At 38.8% G+C, this 18,190-nt stretch overlaps 1 protein-coding gene across 3 annotated transcripts in view; it reads left to right on the top strand.

The window, feature by feature from the left end:
• LARS1 (leucyl-tRNA synthetase 1) overlaps positions 1-18,190 on the top strand; it is a gene marked incomplete at its 3' end in the record, with an annotated part of 52,117 nt that overhangs the window by 2,716 nt on the left and 31,211 nt on the right. For 2 of the 3 annotated variants that reach the window (XM_084251911.1, XM_084251910.1), the window contains 11 exons: positions 1,243-1,380; positions 2,792-2,953; positions 3,537-3,649; positions 5,600-5,663; positions 7,010-7,077; positions 7,184-7,409; positions 10,629-10,716; positions 10,795-10,871; positions 14,359-14,412; positions 15,154-15,294; positions 16,836-16,913. In XM_084251911.1, the coding sequence (XP_084108037.1) occupies positions 1,243-1,380; positions 2,792-2,953; positions 3,537-3,649; positions 5,600-5,663; positions 7,010-7,077; positions 7,184-7,409; positions 10,629-10,716; positions 10,795-10,871; positions 14,359-14,412; positions 15,154-15,294; positions 16,836-16,913 (1,209 nt within the window). The remainder of the gene's footprint in view (positions 1-1,242; positions 1,381-2,791; positions 2,954-3,536; positions 3,650-5,599; positions 5,664-7,009; positions 7,078-7,183; positions 7,410-10,628; positions 10,717-10,794; positions 10,872-14,358; positions 14,413-15,153; positions 15,295-16,835; positions 16,914-18,190) is intronic. The other variant, XM_084251912.1, reaches the window with a different exon arrangement.

Below are 18,190 nucleotides of genomic sequence, written 5' to 3'. Positions count from 1 at the left end.
TTCATTTTTTTTTAAAAGAATTACTCCTTTATTGTAAGATTTTTATTTTATTTATTTTTGTGTAGAGGAACTGGTGTGCAGGGCTTCCCTGGTGGCACGAGGGGTTAAGATGCAACCTGTGAAGTTGTCCGTGGTCACTGCAGCAGGAGTTCAATCCCCGGCCAGGGAGCTGCCCACATGGCTCAGCAGACCTCTCCTTACTCGCCTGGTGCTCCCCTCAGCAGTGTATTTCAGTGGATTTGCCTGTTCTGCTCCCCATTCTGTCTCTGGTGAATCCTCTCACCCCCTACCTCTGGCCTGTGCCCCAGTTCTTGTAGACATAAATAAATCTTTTAAAAAAGAAGAGCTGGGGTGTAAGCTAGAGGTACAGGGTTGGGGGCATGAGAGGATTCACCAGAGACAGAGTGGGGAGAAGAATGGGTGGATTGACTGAAATACACCGCTGAGGGGAGCAGTGGGCAAGACAAGAGGTCTGCTGCACCATGTGGCTCAGCTCCCTGCCCAGGGATCAAACGCAGGCCGTTTTGCCTTGGGAGGTCCTTCATGGTGGTAGTGCTGAGACTTAACTCCTAAGCCACCAGGGAGGCCCCTTTTTCATCATTTTTTAACTGAAATTCCTCTGCATAGAATAGTCCCCTCCTATTTTAAAATTTACAATTCTATATTTGTAATTTTCTCCTAACATTAATATTGGGTACTTGGTGTCATCTTTGTTTCTGATAGCAGGCTCATTATAATACAATGAGAAAATGTGGTATGGAACGTTTAGAATTATGTGTTAGTTCTGTTGCTCACTAACTTTATGAAGTGGATAAATCATCTCTCAGTGTTTATTTTCTAATTTAATACTTATCTAACTGACAGTCTTGTGATAATTATTTATAGTTTGACAGTAATCTTTCAGTTGAAAAATGCTATTACTAGTGTTACTATTATTCAAAATGATAACACATGATATCTTATATCTCTTTGTACTAGTACTGCCTAACATATCAGATGTATACTGAGTACTCAGGGTTTTGAATAAATATTGTTGAGTAAATGAAGTAAAATACTAATTCATAAATCAGTACATTTTGAGGCATATGTGAGTTGTATCCTTTGCATTTTCTATGATCCAAACATGTATAAATGTATTACAAAAATTGCAGTCAATTATAGTTGGCCATAGAAGCAAAAAGGTCAAATCATTTCTGCCTTGAATTTTGAATTTCATTATCTTTAATGTTGTGTTTGTTACAGGCATGTGCTGATAAGTTGAAAAGAGAAATAGAGCTATATGGTTGCCCCCCTGATTTTCCAGATGAAGAAGAGGAAGAGGAAGAAATCAGTGCTAAAACAGAGGACATAATAATTAAGGATAAAGCTAAAGGGAAAAAGGTTTGGTGATTGATGATATTTATCTTGGTTGAAATTTAATAGTTGTCTAGTTTATATGTGCATTCCCAGTTCTAGTGCAGTATCTGGCACATAAAATGTATACGGTAATTTCTAAAAGATAACAAAGCCAAAAATTATCTTTCTGACTATTTGATTGCCTTTTTCCCCCCTCCTTATTTTGAAATAATTTCGGACTTATAGAATAATTGCAAGATAGTATGGAGTTATCTTATAATTTTCATGCAGCTCCCCTAATGCTACATCTTATATAACCATAGTACATTGGCCAAAACTAAGAAATTAACATTTGAATAATACTGTTTACCAAAATACAAACATCATTTGGATTTCATCGATGTTTTTGCTAATGGTCTTTTTCTGTTCCAAGGACCAATCCAAGATTCCACATTGCACTTAGTTGTGTTTTTTTTTTTTTAAGATTTATTTATTTATTTATACAAGCACTGGGTACAGTCAGAAGCGCGGGAGGGTGAGAGAATTCACCAGAGCCAGAGCAGGGAACAGAACAGGCATAAGGATCGAAGTACACTACTTAGGGGAGTAGCGGGCTGCAGGAGAGGTCTGCGCGCCATGTGGGACCCTCCTCTGGTGGCTGGGGAGCAGCCGGGGATCGAACCGGTGCCGCAGAGGCCACGGGCAGCTTCGCAACCCAGCGCTCAACCGCTGCGCCACCGGGGAGGCCCTTGCACTTAGTTGTCATTGTCTCCTTAGTCTCTTGTCTTTGTCTTCCATGACCTTGACACTTTTGAAGACTACTAGTCACATTATTTATAGAATGTCCCTCAGTGTGGGTTTGTTTAATGCTTTCTTGTAAGTAGATTGAGAGGCAATGTGTCCTCTTCAGTGCATCATACCAGGAAGTATTTGATACTGATGTCTTTTTTTTTAAAAGATTTATTTATTTATGTAAGAACTGGGATACAGGCCAGAGGCGCGGGAGGGTGAAGGTGAGAGAATTCACCAGAGACAGAGTGGGGAGCAGAACAGGCAGATGGACTGAAACACTGCTGAGGGGAGCAGTGGGCGAGACAGGAAAGGTCTGCCACACCACGTGGGTATCTCCCTGGCCAGCCGGGATCAAACTGGTGCTGCAGAGGCTGTGGACAGCTTCACAGTGTGGCGCTCAACTGCCTGTGCCACCAGGGGAGGCCCTGATGAAAGTTCTTTAATGGCTCCACCTATTTAGTTTTTCTTGGTATTAGAATCCTGGTGGGTATCAGACTCTACAGCGTGGCAGACAAGATAGACTCTCCTAATGCCTGCAGTGTTCTGACATCAGTAACATTGTTTTAGAATTTAAGAAAATGAGCAGATGGAATTATTCACTTAAAATTGTTAACTTGTTGGTGGTTTGTTCTTTGATGAATTTGTTTTTGCTGGTTATTTTCAGAGTAAAGCTGCTGCTAAAGCTGGATCTTCTAAATACCAGTGGGGTATTATGAGATCCCTTGGGCTGTCTGATGAAGAGATTGTCAAATTTTCTGAAGCAGAACATTGGCTTGATTACTTCCCACCACTGGCTATTCAGGATCTGAAGAGAATGGGTTTGAAGGTATGACCATCACCCTAATATTTTAAGAAAATATGAAGGAACACATTTACATTTATATGATTACCTGTGATTTGGACTTCTTAATTAATTTTTTATTTTTACTTTATTATTTTTTAAAGATTTATTTATACATACAAGAACTGGGGTACAGGCCAGAGGTGTGGGGGGTAAGAGGATTCACCAGAGTGGGAAACAGAACCGGTGAATTGACCGAAAATACACTGCTGAGGGGAGCAGCGGGCGAGTCAGGAGAGGTCTGCTGTGCCATGTGAGGTCAGCCTCCCTGACTGGGGATCGAACTTGTGCTGTAGTGGCTGCGGTGAGCCTCATAGGTTGTTTCTTGACCCCTTGCACCACCAGGGAGGCCCCATAAGTGTGTCTGTTTAAAAACATATTAAACACAAAATCAATGTAATTGTGATATATCCTGAATAGGTGGAACTTCAAAATTTATTCTTTCGATAGTTGATATAATTCTAAGTTGGAAAATAAAAAATAAAGAATAAATAATTGCTGTGTGGAAATTCTCATACACAGAGACTATACAAATTTCTTAAAGATTACCTTTTCCTTTCTCCTGTAGGTAGACTGGCGTCGTTCCTTCATCACCACTGATGTTAATCCTTATTATGATTCATTTGTCAGGTGGCAGTTTTTAACATTAAGAGAGAGAAGCAAAATTAAATTTGGGAAACGGTAAGTTTGTTGTCTTTCACTATAATAAGCATACATCATGTAATTCCTGCATCGTAAGTCAGTGCCCCACAGCCTACTTTTCTCATTGTCCTTTCCCTTTATGATTTTTTTCCCTTTTTGTTCTTTTGTATCCTTTAGTTTCCTTCTTGTCTTGCCAGTGTCTTCATTTCTCTGAGCTGCTCAGTGTTTGTAACAAATAGTACCAGGGAGAATAGGAGTGTTGGCTTTTATGATTTCACTGAAGAGTCTGTCCAGAATTCCTAGCCAAGAAGTAAAATAATAATTTTATTTGTAATTTTGTTTATCCTTTGTTCTATAAATTAAAAGTTCCCCTTGATTATATGGATTAATTTAAAACTATTTGTATTTCATAAGTGATTTTATATTTATTTATACTCTTTAGTTTACTATCACGAAGCCAAGGTCAATGAGCATTTTCTTTTAAAGATTTATTTATGTAGGGGCCTCCCCGGTGGAACAAGGGATTGAGACGCAACCTATGAAGCTATCCGCAGCCTCTGGAGCACAACTTCGATTCCAGGCCAGGGGGCAATTCACATGGTGCAGCAGACCTCTCCTGTCTCGCCCGCTACTCCCTTCAGCAGTGTATTTCAGTCAATCTGCCTGTTCTGCTCCCCACTGTCTCTGGTGGATCCTCTTACCCGCCTTCTCCCCCACCTCTGGCTTGTACCCCAGGTCTTTTTTTAAAGGTTTATTTTTATTTATTTATACAAGCACTGGGTACAGTCAGAAGTGCGGGAGGGTGAGAGAATTCCCCAGAGCCAGAGCGCAGAGCAGAGAAGGCAGACTGAAGTACACTGCTGAGGGGAGCAGTGGGTGGCAGGAGAGGATTGCGCGCCATGTAGGACCCTCCTCCGGTGGCCGGGGAACAGCCGGGGATTGAACCGGCGCTGCAGAGGCTGCGGGCAGCTTTGCAACCCAGTGCTCAACCGCTGCGCCACAGGGGAGACCCCTGTACCCCAGTTCTTGTATGCATAAAAAAAATCTTAAAAAAAAAGATTTATTTATGCCTACAAGAGCTGGGGTGTAGGGCAGAGGTGTGGGGGAGGGTTGGGTGAGAGCACTCACTGGACACAGAGTGGGGAGCAGAACAGGTGGGCTGGCTGAAATACACTGCTGAGGGGAGCAGCGGGTGAGACAAGAGAGGTCTGCTGCACCATGTGGGTAGTTCCCTCGCTGGGGATAGCTTTATAGTGCTGAGATTGAACCCCTTGCACCACTAGGGAGGCCCTCAATGTATATTTTCTCATGGTACTACCTTTCATGAAGACAGAAAACTTAATTATTTTTTAAAAAGATTTATTTATTTATTTATATAAGCACTGGGTACAGTCAGAAGCGCGGGAGGGTGAGAGAATTCACCAGAGCCAGAGCAGGGAGCAGAACAGGCAGATTGACGAAGTACACTGCTGAGGGGAGCAGTGGGCAGCAGGAGAGGTCTGTTGTGCCATGTCGGACCCTCACCCGGCGGCCGGGGATCGAACCAGCGCTGCAGAGGCTGCGGGCAGCTTCACAGCCCAGCGATCAACCGCTGCGCCTCCGGGGAGGCCCAGAAAAACTTTAAATAAGCACGGTTTGGCAGCTCTTTTTTCTGCTGTGACTATGCAGTCATTTCTTTTCACAAACCTTTTTCCTTTGCAAAGCAGCCACAGCAGATCTCTGCCTACTTGTGACCATGCAGGTGCCTTTTTTTCTTTCCCTTTTTCTAATAAGCCCATTCTTTTAAAATGTTAAAGAAAAAGAAGGGCAAGATTTACAACTTAATTAGGTTTGCAATAGAACTACCCATAAAGTCATAAATAATAGAAGTAGGTATTTCTTCAGTTAAACTGTTTTAATTAGAAGAAATATAATAACATGGTAGGATCAATATTGGGAAATCTCTTAGGATAAAACTTGTGTATTATAATACTTGTCACTATTTTTTAGGTATACCATTTATTCTCCAAAAGATGGACAACCTTGTATGGATCATGACAGACAAACTGGAGAGGTAATTATTTGTGACATAGAGTGCCTATTATAATAATCTTTATCTGGCCACAGAGTTTAACAGCTAGATTAGAAACAGAAAATAACTATTCAAGTGCTGCATAACTTAGTTCTGATTCTCTAATGGCTGTGTTGAGGGAGGCAGGATGTCATGACAGGTACAGCTACCTGCAACTTGTCTAGCACTGTGCTTCTCCAAGAGTGGTCTTGGGGCCAGCTGCCTCAACTTGTGATAGAAAAGCACATTCTTGGTCCAAAATGTGAACCAAAAGCTCAGGGATTAGGACCCCAGGAACCTGTCTTTTAACATGCTCTCAGTGTTATTCATTAGTACTGCCTGGAGAATAGAATATTCTCCTCAAAAAAAGAGTGTGGGGAGAGGTAATGAGATATGTGGCTAACTAAGGTATACAGATTCCATTTACACTTGCTTTGATCACGTGCCTATTTGCCTATTACCAAAGCACTTCTAGCTATGAATGACATCAGTTTACTGTACATTCCTGGAGGGCACATTAGTAACATTATTCCTTAGTGAATCAAGGCTGAGTGATTTGCCTAAAGCCTTGACACAGCAAGTCAACAATATCAGAATTTGAATTTAGGAGCTTCTCTGAGTATATCATTCTTTGTTACTACCTCTGAACATATTTGAATGTAACTGCTTTTCAGAATCAAAAATTATTCTGAAGTAATGTAACTTATGTGTTGAATGTTGAACAGGTTTGAAAGATTTGAAAGAGTCCAGAAAGCCCTCTTTATGACCATGTTGTGCTTTTGTATAGTCAGTGGTAGTAATATCCTACAGTTCAGTACTATGTCATAATTTTTCAAAGCATTTTCTATATATTATGTGGTCCTTTGGACAATCCTGTGTGAGGCATAGCATAGTTATTTTGCCGATGAGGAAACAAAGGGTTAGAGAGAATGTGACTCTCTTGGGACAAGCCATTAGTAAGGGCCAAAGCTGGGTTTAGAGTGTACACCCTCTGACCCCTGGTCTAGCATATGCCTGCTCTGTGACTATCTTCTAACTCCACTCCCCCCAAGCCCGCCCCCCCCCCCCCCCCCAACTCCGGCTCCTCTCCAGGGAGCTCTCAGCAAAGCATCCTTACTCAGCGGAGTCTGGGTTGTCTTTGCTAGTTCTGGTGTGGTGTGGTTTGGGTGGGAGGGTGGTCTCCCAGATCACTTCTTACACATTAGGCTTCCACAAGGAGGATGGGTATAGAGGAAAGAATTCTGACAATAAGAACCCATCTTGGAAATGTGATACAGATTTCTCACATAGCTTAGTAGGTTTAATCCAAGTTGTTTCCGCCTCAAGTTTTGTTCTGTTTACTTGTTTAGGGTGTTGGGCCTCAGGAGTATACTTTAATCAAATTGAAAGTGCTTGAGCCTTACCCATCCAAATTAAGGTAGGTTTGCCAAGGAGTTATTGACTGTATCTTTTCTGCACTATCACCTTGTTGTGTTAATAAATGTACAACATTCTTTTACATCAATATGTGTTTTTCTGCTTAGTGGCCTGAAAGGAAAAAATGTCTTCTTGGTAGCTGCTACTCTTAGACCTGAGACCATGTTTGGACAGACAAACTGTTGGGTTCGCCCTGATATGAAGTACATTGGGTTTGAGACGGCGAATGGTGATATATTCATTTGCACCCAGAGAGCGGCCAGGAATATGTCATACCAGGGCTTTACCAAAGACAATGGAGTGGTGCCTGTTGTCAAGGAGTTAATGGGAGAGGTAAGTTGGGTAGCATACTTTTTATTTTAGTGCATACAGTTAGAGGGAAATTTCAGCGGTGAAATTTGAGAAAAGAACATTTTGAGAAGGTTTCTAATTGTGGCATAAATGCAAAGTGTAAATTGTAAGTGTGAGTTTTGGTGTATGTTCATGTGTCTGTACTCTCTTAGCACCACCCAGATCAAAACATAGAACTCCAGAAGGCTCTCTCATGTCCATTTCACTGTCAGTACCACCCTTTTCCTGCAACATAACACTTGCTCTAACTTAGTCACTCACCAAGGATTAGGTACTGTTCTTCAACTTTACGTAAAGGAGTTATACAGGGTAGTCTTTTACATCTGGGTTCTCTTCCTCAGTGTTAAGTCTGTGAAATTCATATTTGCTGTGTATTAGGAGCAGGTTTTTGTTATTTGTTTTGGTTGCAATATTCATTATGTCACTGTATCACTAAAATATCATTTTCTCTCTTTTTTTTAAAGATTTATTTATTTATTTATACAAACACTGGGTACTGTCAGAAGCACGGGAGGGTGAGAGAATTCACCAAAGCCAGAGCAGGGAACAGAACAGGCAGACTGATGAAATACACTGCTTTAGGGGAGTAACGGGCGCAGCAGGAGAGGTCTGCGCACCATGTGGGATCCTCTCTGGCGGCCGGGGATCGAACTGGCACTGCAGAGGCTGCGGGCAGCTTCGCAGCCCAGCACTCAACCGCTGAACCACCAGGGGATGCCCTAAAATATCATTTTCTAATCTTGTATTTCAGCTCATAGTATCAAATAGTTTTCCTCAACAGATTTAATAGCTGCATCATATATATATATATATATATATTTTTTTTTTTGCATCATATATTGTATTACTTTTTGAATATGATTATACCTGTGTTTCTCTGTAGAATTGTAGCTGCTTTTTTTCTGAGAAGCAAGTCTTGGTTCATGTAAACTGATTCTGGACAGTTACATAGCTCTTACCCTTACAATTTATTACAGTTTCTGAATGTGTTTTACTCCCCTTTGTTTATGCTGATCTTTGGTATCTTTTTTTTTTTTTTTTTTTTTTTTTAATAGAGGCATGTTTTTTTTTTTTTTTTTTTTTTTATTTATTTATTTATTTTGTTTACACATGCACTGGGTACAGTCAGGAGCGCGGGAGGGTGAGAGAATTCACCAGAGCCAGAGTGGGGAGCAGAGCAGGCAGAAGGACCGAAGTACACTGCTGAGGGGAGCAGCGGGCGGCAGGAGAGGTCTGCGCGCCATGTGGGACCCTCCTCCGGTGGCCGGGGAGCAGCCGGGGATCGAACCGGCGTCGCAGAGGCCGCGGGCAGCTTCGCAACCCAACGCTCAACCGCTGCGCCACCAGGGAGGCCCGATCTTTGGTATCTTAATAACTGTTTGAAAGAAAAATTTGAGTAGAGTACCTCCCAATTCTTTTGAATTTTTGCTTTCTTATTTTGTAAAATTACTGTTTTCCTGGATTGTTAAATGTTCATTACACTCAAACAAAAGACAAAAAGATATAAAAGATATCTCTAGTCATTCAGTTCCCCCTTGCACAGTTTTTTTTTTTTTTTTTTTTTTTTTTTTTTGGTGGGACCCTCGCTGGCACCTGGGGAACGAACCGGTGCTGCAGAGGCTGCGGGCAGCCTCGCAGCCCAGCCCTCAACTGCTGCGCCACTAGGGGAGGCCCTGCACAGGTTTTCAGTAAACTCACTGTCTTTTGTATCCTTCTACAAGTACTTAATATCTACCCAAGCCAATGCATGTGTATACACCAGCCCATACATGTGTAGATATTTTTATTTAGGAGAAAAAGATAAGGTTTAATAATATATATATGGAGAATTTACATGACTGAATTTTTCGTGTATATATTCTTTCTCCCTCTTTTTCACATACAGATGATAGTATGTATACTTTGTCACATTGTTCTGCACATGCTTTCTTTCTTACACAACTATATCTTGATAATTTAGCAGTATAAAACACCTTCTTTGTTCATATTTTTATAGATATATAATATTTTGTGTGGCTGTACTACAATTTAGTTAATATTCTCTGTAATGGATATTTGATTATTTCCTTTTTCTCTTGGAAGTAGTGTTGCCACATCTCATTAGTTCCTGGTAAAGTTGTAGTTCTGCCTGAGAAGTCTGTACTAATAACATAGTTTTTTCCCTTTTCTTAATTCAGCTTTTTCCTATTTTGATTTGAGCAGATTATGGAGGAAAATGGGTGGATAAATTAAAAAGTAGCTTTCAGCCTTTAAGACTATTAAAATATTGAGTCTTCAGCTACATGACTATAAATTTCATAAAAGCAACTCAGCCGTATGAACAAAGGGGGATAAGTGGGAACTGAGTGGACTTGAAATGTGTGTTCCTAGGTGGAACGAATGGCTATAAGTTGTTTATTGGCAAATGAGAAAATAGGCCCAATATTATATAATCTCCTAATTTTTTTTAAAGAGAAGATCCTTTTATATACAGTATTGTCTTGTCCATGTCTCATATCAAATAACTTTTCTCTCATTTAAAGTTTTCTTTGTTTCCAGGTTTTACAGTATAGTTAATAAGCATTGTGCTGTCTTCTCAAAGCAAAAACAATTTTTTTCCTTTGATAAAAATTTTTAAGATTGAACTTGTGAACATTTGCGTGGCTCTTACTCTGAATTCCTATGTTGTCTAGGAGTACAATGTCACAACAGTATATTACTGTATTAATTTCCTCACAACCCTACCAGGTTTGGCAATTGTAATTATTTATGATTATTTTTAGTCTAGGAGGTATAAAATAATGAGTTTTGTTTTACTTGATATATTTTTGATTACAGACTTTTGTGGACTTAAAATATTAGGATTGTTTTAATTTTTTTTTTTTTTATAATTTTTTTTTTTTTAAGATTTATTTATTTATACAAGCACTGGGCACAGTCAGAAGCGTGGGAGGGTGAGAGGATTCACCAGAGCCAGAGTGGGGAGCAGAGCAGGCAGAAGGACCGAAGTACACTGCTGAGGGGAGCAGCGGGTGGCAGGAGAGGGACCCTCCTCCGGTGGCCGGGGAGCAGCCGGGGATCGAACCGGCGCTGCAGAGGCTGCGGGCAGCTTCGCAACCCAGCGCTCAACCGCTGTGCCACCGGGGAGGCCCAGGATTGTTTTAAATTTTAATGGTTAAAATAAGTTTCTTCACCTTTTATGCTGATCTGTTTCATATACAGGAAATTCTTGGTGCTTCGCTTTCTGCACCTCTAACATCTTACAAGATCATCTATGTTCTCCCAATGCTCACCATCAAGGAGGATAAAGGTAGAGTTCTTTCTTTCTAGAAGTACTTCAGTAGTCACATTTTGGTGCATTGGTTAATTCTACACTTTCTTTTCTAAGGCACTGGTGTGGTTACAAGTGTTCCTTCTGATTCTCCTGATGATTTTGCTGCCCTTAGAGATTTGAAGAAAAAGCAGGTGAGTATCTGAGTTTCATGTTCTTATTTCCTCTTTATCATGTCATTGGTTAGGAACCATTTAACTAAGTATGGGGTTAGGCTAAAAAGTTATCTCTCAGCTGCTTCTTAAAATTCATATATTTTTCTCTTCTTTGAATTTTAAATATAATATTTCATCTATTTTTTTTAAAGTTTTATCTTTTTGGAGCAGTCTTACGTTTATAATAAAATTGAAAGGAAGGTGCAGAGATGTTCCATTTACTTCATGATCTGTACTTGCATAGCTTCCCCCATTATCAGCATCACTCACCACAATGGTACATTTTATACCAAGGGTGAACCTTATAATACAAATTATAATCTCTCAAAGTCCATAACATGCCTTAAAGTTCACTCTTGGGCCTGTACTTTCTGTGGTCTTGGACAAATGTGTAATGACATAGTCATCCTTATAATATTAGAGTTTTTTCACTGCTTTAAAAATCCCCTGTTCATCCAACTTGAATCAGGCATCCTCTTTATCATAAAAGTGTTTGAACATTAGGTAAGGTGGTTGAGGTGAAGAAATTTACTAAAATGCTGAAATGGAGTAGGCCAGGATAGCAATTTCCTGAAAGTTGTGGTTAGTGAACCAGAAATTGGTTCCAGGTGTTGAATACAGGTCCCTGTAGCCAGCAACAGCTGAGAAAGCATGCTTCTAGATCCTCAGAATGCTCCAGTGATCTATCATAAACACCTATGGCAAATGTCCAATTGTTTCTTTTATTTGGTTATCCTAAGAAATTCTTTTCTTCGTAGGTAATATTTATTTAAATATTCAGATCAATATTTTCCAAAATGCAAAATATGCTAAAATTTTAATTTGATTTTAAAATGAATTCAGTATTTAAATTACTCTTTAAATATGGCATCAGCTTTATGTTGTAAAGTACACAAGAAAAAAAATCACTTTTTTCAGATGTTCTGATTTGCCTAATAATTTTAAAAGTTCTATTTCTCACTTAATTATTTATATATATAACCTAATAAGTTTTAGATATTCAAAATAGATTAAGAGCTTCTAAAATTCAACAAAACTCCATTAAAAAAAGACATAAAACTTAAATAATCATTTCTCCAAACAAGATATACAAAGAGTCGGTAATTTCATAAAGAAAATAGTCAACATCACTAAATATTAGGGAAATACAAATTAAAGCCACAGTGAAATATCACCTCCCACCCATTCGAATGGCTAAAATAACAAGTGTTGGCAAAAATGTGAAAAATTGGTGGAAATATAAAACAGTGTGTTACAATGGAAAATGTATGGAAGTTGTCAAAAAATTAATAATAGAACTACGATATAGTCCAGCAGTGATACCCTTAGATATATAACCAACTGCATTGAAAGCAGCATCTTGCTATTTGTACACTACACCCATGTTTATAGCAGTATTCTTCACAATGGCAACAAGGTGGTGCAGCCCAAATTTCAATCAGGAGATGAATCTATAAAAAGGTAGTATAACTTGGATACATTGGAATATTGTTCTGTTGTTTAAAGGATAATAATTATTACATATCCGACAACATAAATGAACCCTGAGTCTATTACACTCACAAACACAAAAAGATATATACCATTATGCCTCCAATCATTTGAGGTACATACATCAGTCAAATTGATATAGACAGGAGGCAGAATGGTGGTTGTCAGGAGCTGAGTGGGACAGAGAATGAGGAATTGTTTAATGAGTATAGAGTTTTAATTTTGTAAGATGAAAAGAATTCTGGAGACTAATGGCACAATTTGGATGTACTTAACATTACTGAACTGTATATTTAAAAATGCTATGTCTATTTTAACATAATAAAAATTTTAAATATTTCAAAAAAAAAAAAATCCCCTGTTCATCTTAAAGTCCTGTTCATCTCTCCCTCCCTGGTAACTGTTGATTTTTTTATTATCTCCATAGTTTTATGTTTCCCAAAATGTCATATTGTTGTACTCAAACAGTACATAGTTTTTTCAGCTTGGCTTTTTTTCACTTAAGCATTTAAGATTCTTCCTGGGATTTCGATTGGAATTGCATTGAATGTATAGTTGAATACGTAGTAGGGAAGAATTGACATCTTAACAATACTGAATCTTCTAATCCATGACCATGGATTATCTCTCCATTTATTTAGTTCTTTGGTCCTGTTCACCAGAGTTTTATAGTTTTCCTCATAGATTGTGTGTGTGTGTTTGTGTGTGTAGTTATGAACCTAAGTATTACATCATAGGGGTGTTAATGTGAATAATAATCCATTTTTAATTTCCAATTTCACTTTGTTATTGTTGTTACATAGGAGTGCAGTTGACTTACACCTGATCTTAGTGGGAAAGAATTGAGTTAGATATTAAATATGATGTTAACTGTAAGTTTCTTGTTGATAGTCTTCATTAAGCTAAAGTCTGCTGCTATTCTAGTTTACTTAGTTTTATCATGAATGTGTGTTGGATTTTCTCAAATGTCTGCATTTATTGATAGAATAATGTGATTTTTTTTAATGTGTTGCTGAGGTGAATTTCACAAAACTTGAAAAGTGCTGATACTCACATTATCATTGCAACTTGGAGTTTGCAAAAAGTGCTGTGTGTGTATGTGAATTTTTGTTTTTGTCTGTATGGTTTCTCTTTTTTTCTTTTTCTTTTTTTTTTTTAAAGATTTATTTATGCATACAAGAACTGGGGTATAGGACAGAAGTGTTGGCGGGGTGTGTGTGTGGGAGGATTCACTAGAGACAGAGTGGGGAACAGAACAGGCAAATCGACTGAAATACACTGCTGAGGGGAACAGCAGGCGAGTTAGGAGTGGTCTGCTGTGCCATGTGGGTAGCTCCCTGGCCAGGGATCTAACTTGCTGCAATGGCTGCGGACTGCTTTATAGTGCTGACGCTTAACCCCTTTTGCCACCAGGGAGGCCCTTGGCTGTATAGTTCATCATTTAAGCCATTCACTCTTGCTTAAACTGTTGAGTTTTTTTTTTTAAAGATTTATTTATTTATTTATTTATACAAGCACTGGGTATAGTCAGAAGCGCTGGAAGGTGAGAGAATTCACCAGAGCCAGAGGGGAGAGCAGAGCAGGCAGAAGGACCGAAGTACACTGCTCAGGGGAGCAATGGGTGGCAGGAGAGGTCTGTGAGCCATGTGGGACCCTCGCCCGACAGCCGGGGATCGAACCGGCATTGCAGAGGCTGTGGGCAGCTTCGCAATGCAACCCAGCACTCAACCGCTGTGCCACCGGGGAGGCCCTAAACTGTTGAGTGTTTGAAAGTTGTAGGTCCTCATGATATTTGGGAAAATTTAAAAATAACTAATAATAGTTTATATGTAAAAAATAGTTTACAAAAAGATAATTTGGTAAAATTTAAAAGTAATAATAGTTTATTATGTGAATAGTAATTTACAAAAAATTTGGAGGTTGCTCCCTAATGGTTATACCTAATCATAGTGTCATCTTACAAATTTTTTTGTAGGCCTTACGAGCAAAGTATGGAATTAGGGATGACATGGTCTTGCCGTTTGAGCCGGTGAGTACACTGATGATTCAGAATATTTTCACCCATCTCTTTATCAGAGACTAAAGGAACTAATATTGTCCTTGTAACAAAATTAAGTACTTGGTGGGGTATGAAAATAAGAGGGAGGTTTGCTTAAGAGTTTGCTTACTTTCACTTAATATCAGCTGTGTCAGAGAAGAGAGAGAGAAAAACTATCAATAAGCATTTTGTTAGCATCTATAATCCTGGGACAAACAAATAACATTTTAGCATCACCAAATATCTAATAACTTATTTTTCTAAGCTGGTCAATTTCCAGGTTTCTGAAGATAGGATTTTGCCCTATCGTTCATGATTGTTCATGTTTTCATTTTTATGCCTGCAGAAGGAAAACATTTAAATTAGTAGCAAATAACTTGCACGAAGAATCCAGATGACTTATTACAAACCAAAAGTAATACCATTTCTAAATTTAATTGTTTATGTCATTTTGCTATTTTCAGTGTTATTTAGTTAATTATATGCCAGTGGAGGGTTGAGAGCTGGGGAAGGTGTGTGTATAGTGCAATAACGTGGGGATTGGTGCACAGAGTTTGGGTGGTTCATGTGAGAGTAGGAAGACAATTCACATCTGGATGTTAGTCATTGTGTGATACTGCCACAATGATAAATAAAGCTAAAATGACTCCCTGGACAGCAGAAGCAAAGGATTCTGTCTCAGGGGCAGTTTTTGTGTGCAGTACAAGTTCCTGACATTGCTGTGCTTTGCAGGTGCCAGTCATTGAAATCCCAGGCTTGGGAAATCTTTCTGCTGTAACCATTTGTGATGAGTTGAAAGTTCAGAGCCAGAATGATCGAGAAAAACTTGCAGAAGCAAAGGAGAAGTTATATCTAAAAGGGTTTTATGATGGTGTAAGTAACTTTTTTATTTGATTTACTCTTGTACACTGTGATTCTTTTAATGAGTCAGAAAAAAATATTGAAAAATTCTTTATAGTTGCAGCTTTATACTGATTTGAGGGAGATTAATGTGAGATTGTCATCTTCTATTTCCACATTTCTTTTAAAGCTATTCTTTAGTCTAATAGCATTTACGTTTTTGTGTCTTCTAGAATCTTATCTAAGGAATTAATTTCTTGAGACTATATTTAAAGTTCATATTGCCATGCAATAAACTGCACAGTTTTATTGCATAGATAGTACCTGGTCCCTTCTTTTGCTCTTTTAAGTAATGAGTTCGTATTTAAAAATAAACAGTTTTATTCAATTCATTAATTTACTTGTTAATACCTATTAAATGCCATATGAACACTCCAAACAGTTTTTGAATCTCTCTTTTCTCCTTAATTGTGCATATGTTAATGTGGCTTATATTTCCATGGAAAGACTAGGCCAGAGAAAGTAAATATTCAGCCACTTTATTTAAATAGCTGAAGTTGAAATGAAGATTTTTAAGGACATAAGTGAGAATGTTCTTTATTTTTATGTTTGTTCTTATTTTTCTAGATAAATTAAAAACTGATTATATGTCTTTTTAAAAATTAATTTACATTATGGGTGATAAAATGAATACATGTAGTACTGATATATTAACTTGTTTAAATCTCAGAATATCCTTGTGAAGTAGGCACTGTTATTTCTGTTTATAGATAAAAGAGATTGAGTCACTAAGAAATTAATTAATTTAGCCAAGATCCTCCAGCCAGCCAGCCAGTGACAACTTGGCTCTAGGATTTCTACTCTTAATCACTGCATCATAGTGATTGTTAAGTATAACTTCATGATGAATTAACTAGCTATGAAGCATACTAGTATGTTAGAGGGTTGGAAGGTCGAAATTGTCTTTTCCATTTAAGACAGAAGCTATTTGAGAGAGACCCAGGAGTCAGATAGATGGAGGTCAGGATACCGGCTGAAGGGGGTTATGGCTTAGATCTGTGACAACAATGGGCAATACTTTGCCCTAGAATTAAGTTCCTCTACTAAGTAAAAGGCAGTGTGGAAAACTAGTAGGCCTTCCTCTAAGAGCCAAGTTTTCACATGATCAGAATGCTTGCTGGCAAAGGTGGAATTCAAAAGAGGAGCCTTAATCAATAGGGCTGGGTTACCTAGCCTTAGTCCTTCTCCCAAAGCCTTCAGGAACGAGGTGAGTTAGTGTGGTGGAATTCTGTGCTTGTGGAAACCTGATACATGGGAAAGAAGTGGGTTTTCCTTTCCTAATCATGTTCATGTTAGTTACCCTAGTTTTACTAAAGGAAAGACAAGGAAGTTAGAAGTATTTGTTGTAAAGCTATGCCAATGGTTTGGCATCAACCATTGGTTGATGGTCATGGTTGTAAGTGATTAACTTCCCACTAAAAATATCTTAGTTTTGTGGACAGAAAATTTAAGGGAAACCCAAAGCAAATTTTAATTGTTTTGCTTGTGATTTTGCCCACTTCTCTTTCATTTAGGTAATGTTGGTGAATGAATTTAAAGGACAGAAGGTTCAAGAGGTGAAGAAGACTATTCAGAAAAAGATGATTGACACTGTAAGTGATAAGCTCGCTTCTGTAGGGTGTTATAGAACTTTTATTTTATTTTTTTAAGATTTATTTATTTATTTATACAAGCACTGGGTACAGTCAGAACCACGGGAGGGTGAGAGAATTCACCAGAGCCAGAGCGGGGAGCAGAGCAGGCAGAAGGACTGAAGTACACTGCTTAGGGGAGCAGCGGGCGGCGGGAGAGGTCTGCGCGCCATGTGGGACCCTCCTCTGGTGGCCGGGGAGCAGCCAGGGATCAAACTGGCACTGCAGAGGCTGCAGGCAGCTTCGCAACCCAGCGCTCAACCGCTGCGCCACCGGGGAGGCCCTGTTATAGAACTTTTAATATACTCTACAGCATTAGTTAGCAGTGAGTTCTCTAGAAGAACCTGGAGCTATATTAAAGATACCATAAACTTTTATGCTTGAAAATAGGAGACCTGTTTAGCTCTCATTTAGCTTGTGATGTTGGTGAGAGTAGTATTCTGAAGCTGGCATGTACCAGGCACTTACAGAGAACTTTTTGGGAGTGACTATTTGAGATACTGGTAGTTACACTTCTTTTTCTGTAGTGCTTTGTTTTTTACTTTCATGTCTTTTTCTCCTCTATTTTTGTAACTTTCTTCTATTGAATTACTTAACTACTTAAATTTTAAAACAAATTTACATTTTTGACAGTTATATTTATCCATACTTCAGAGAGACAGTTGCCTGTAAGGCTTATTAAAATTAAAAGACAGCAGTTTCCTTCTCATCCTGTGCTTGTAGGGTAATTTTTATTTGAATTTCCAGTTTGTAGCATCAGCCACTGGTTTCCTTAGGGGTGAACTCTTTCCTCCTGCCTTGTGTCTTCTTTTCTAATCTCACCACATTAGTGTACACTTCCCCACCCCTCATCTTTGCAGTAAAGTTATATTTAACATGTTTTCTTTTACTGTTATTTACAATATATTCAATGGTTAAATTCTTGAGACATGGCTGATCTAAACAGCCATGTAAACAGTGTGCATTTTTTTCCCAACATCTTTTGATTTTCCTTGGTGTTACTATCATTTTTTCTTTTTAAATTTAATTTAATCTTTATTTTTTAAAGATTATTTATGCATATAAGAACTGGCATGTAGGCCAGAAGTGTGGGGGAGGGGGTGAGAGGATTCACCAGAGACAGAGTGGGGAGCAGAGCAGGCAGACTGAAATACACTGCTGAGGGGAGCAGCAGGTGAGTCAGGAGAGGTCTGCTGTGCCTTGTGGGTCACCTCCCTGGCCGAGGATTGATCTCGTGC

Source organism: Talpa europaea (genome assembly GCF_964194135.1).
Source record: "Talpa europaea genome assembly, chromosome: 13".
NCBI classification, from domain to species: domain Eukaryota; kingdom Metazoa; phylum Chordata; class Mammalia; order Eulipotyphla; family Talpidae; genus Talpa; species Talpa europaea.
This window is presented reverse-complemented; position numbering and strand designations above follow the sequence as displayed.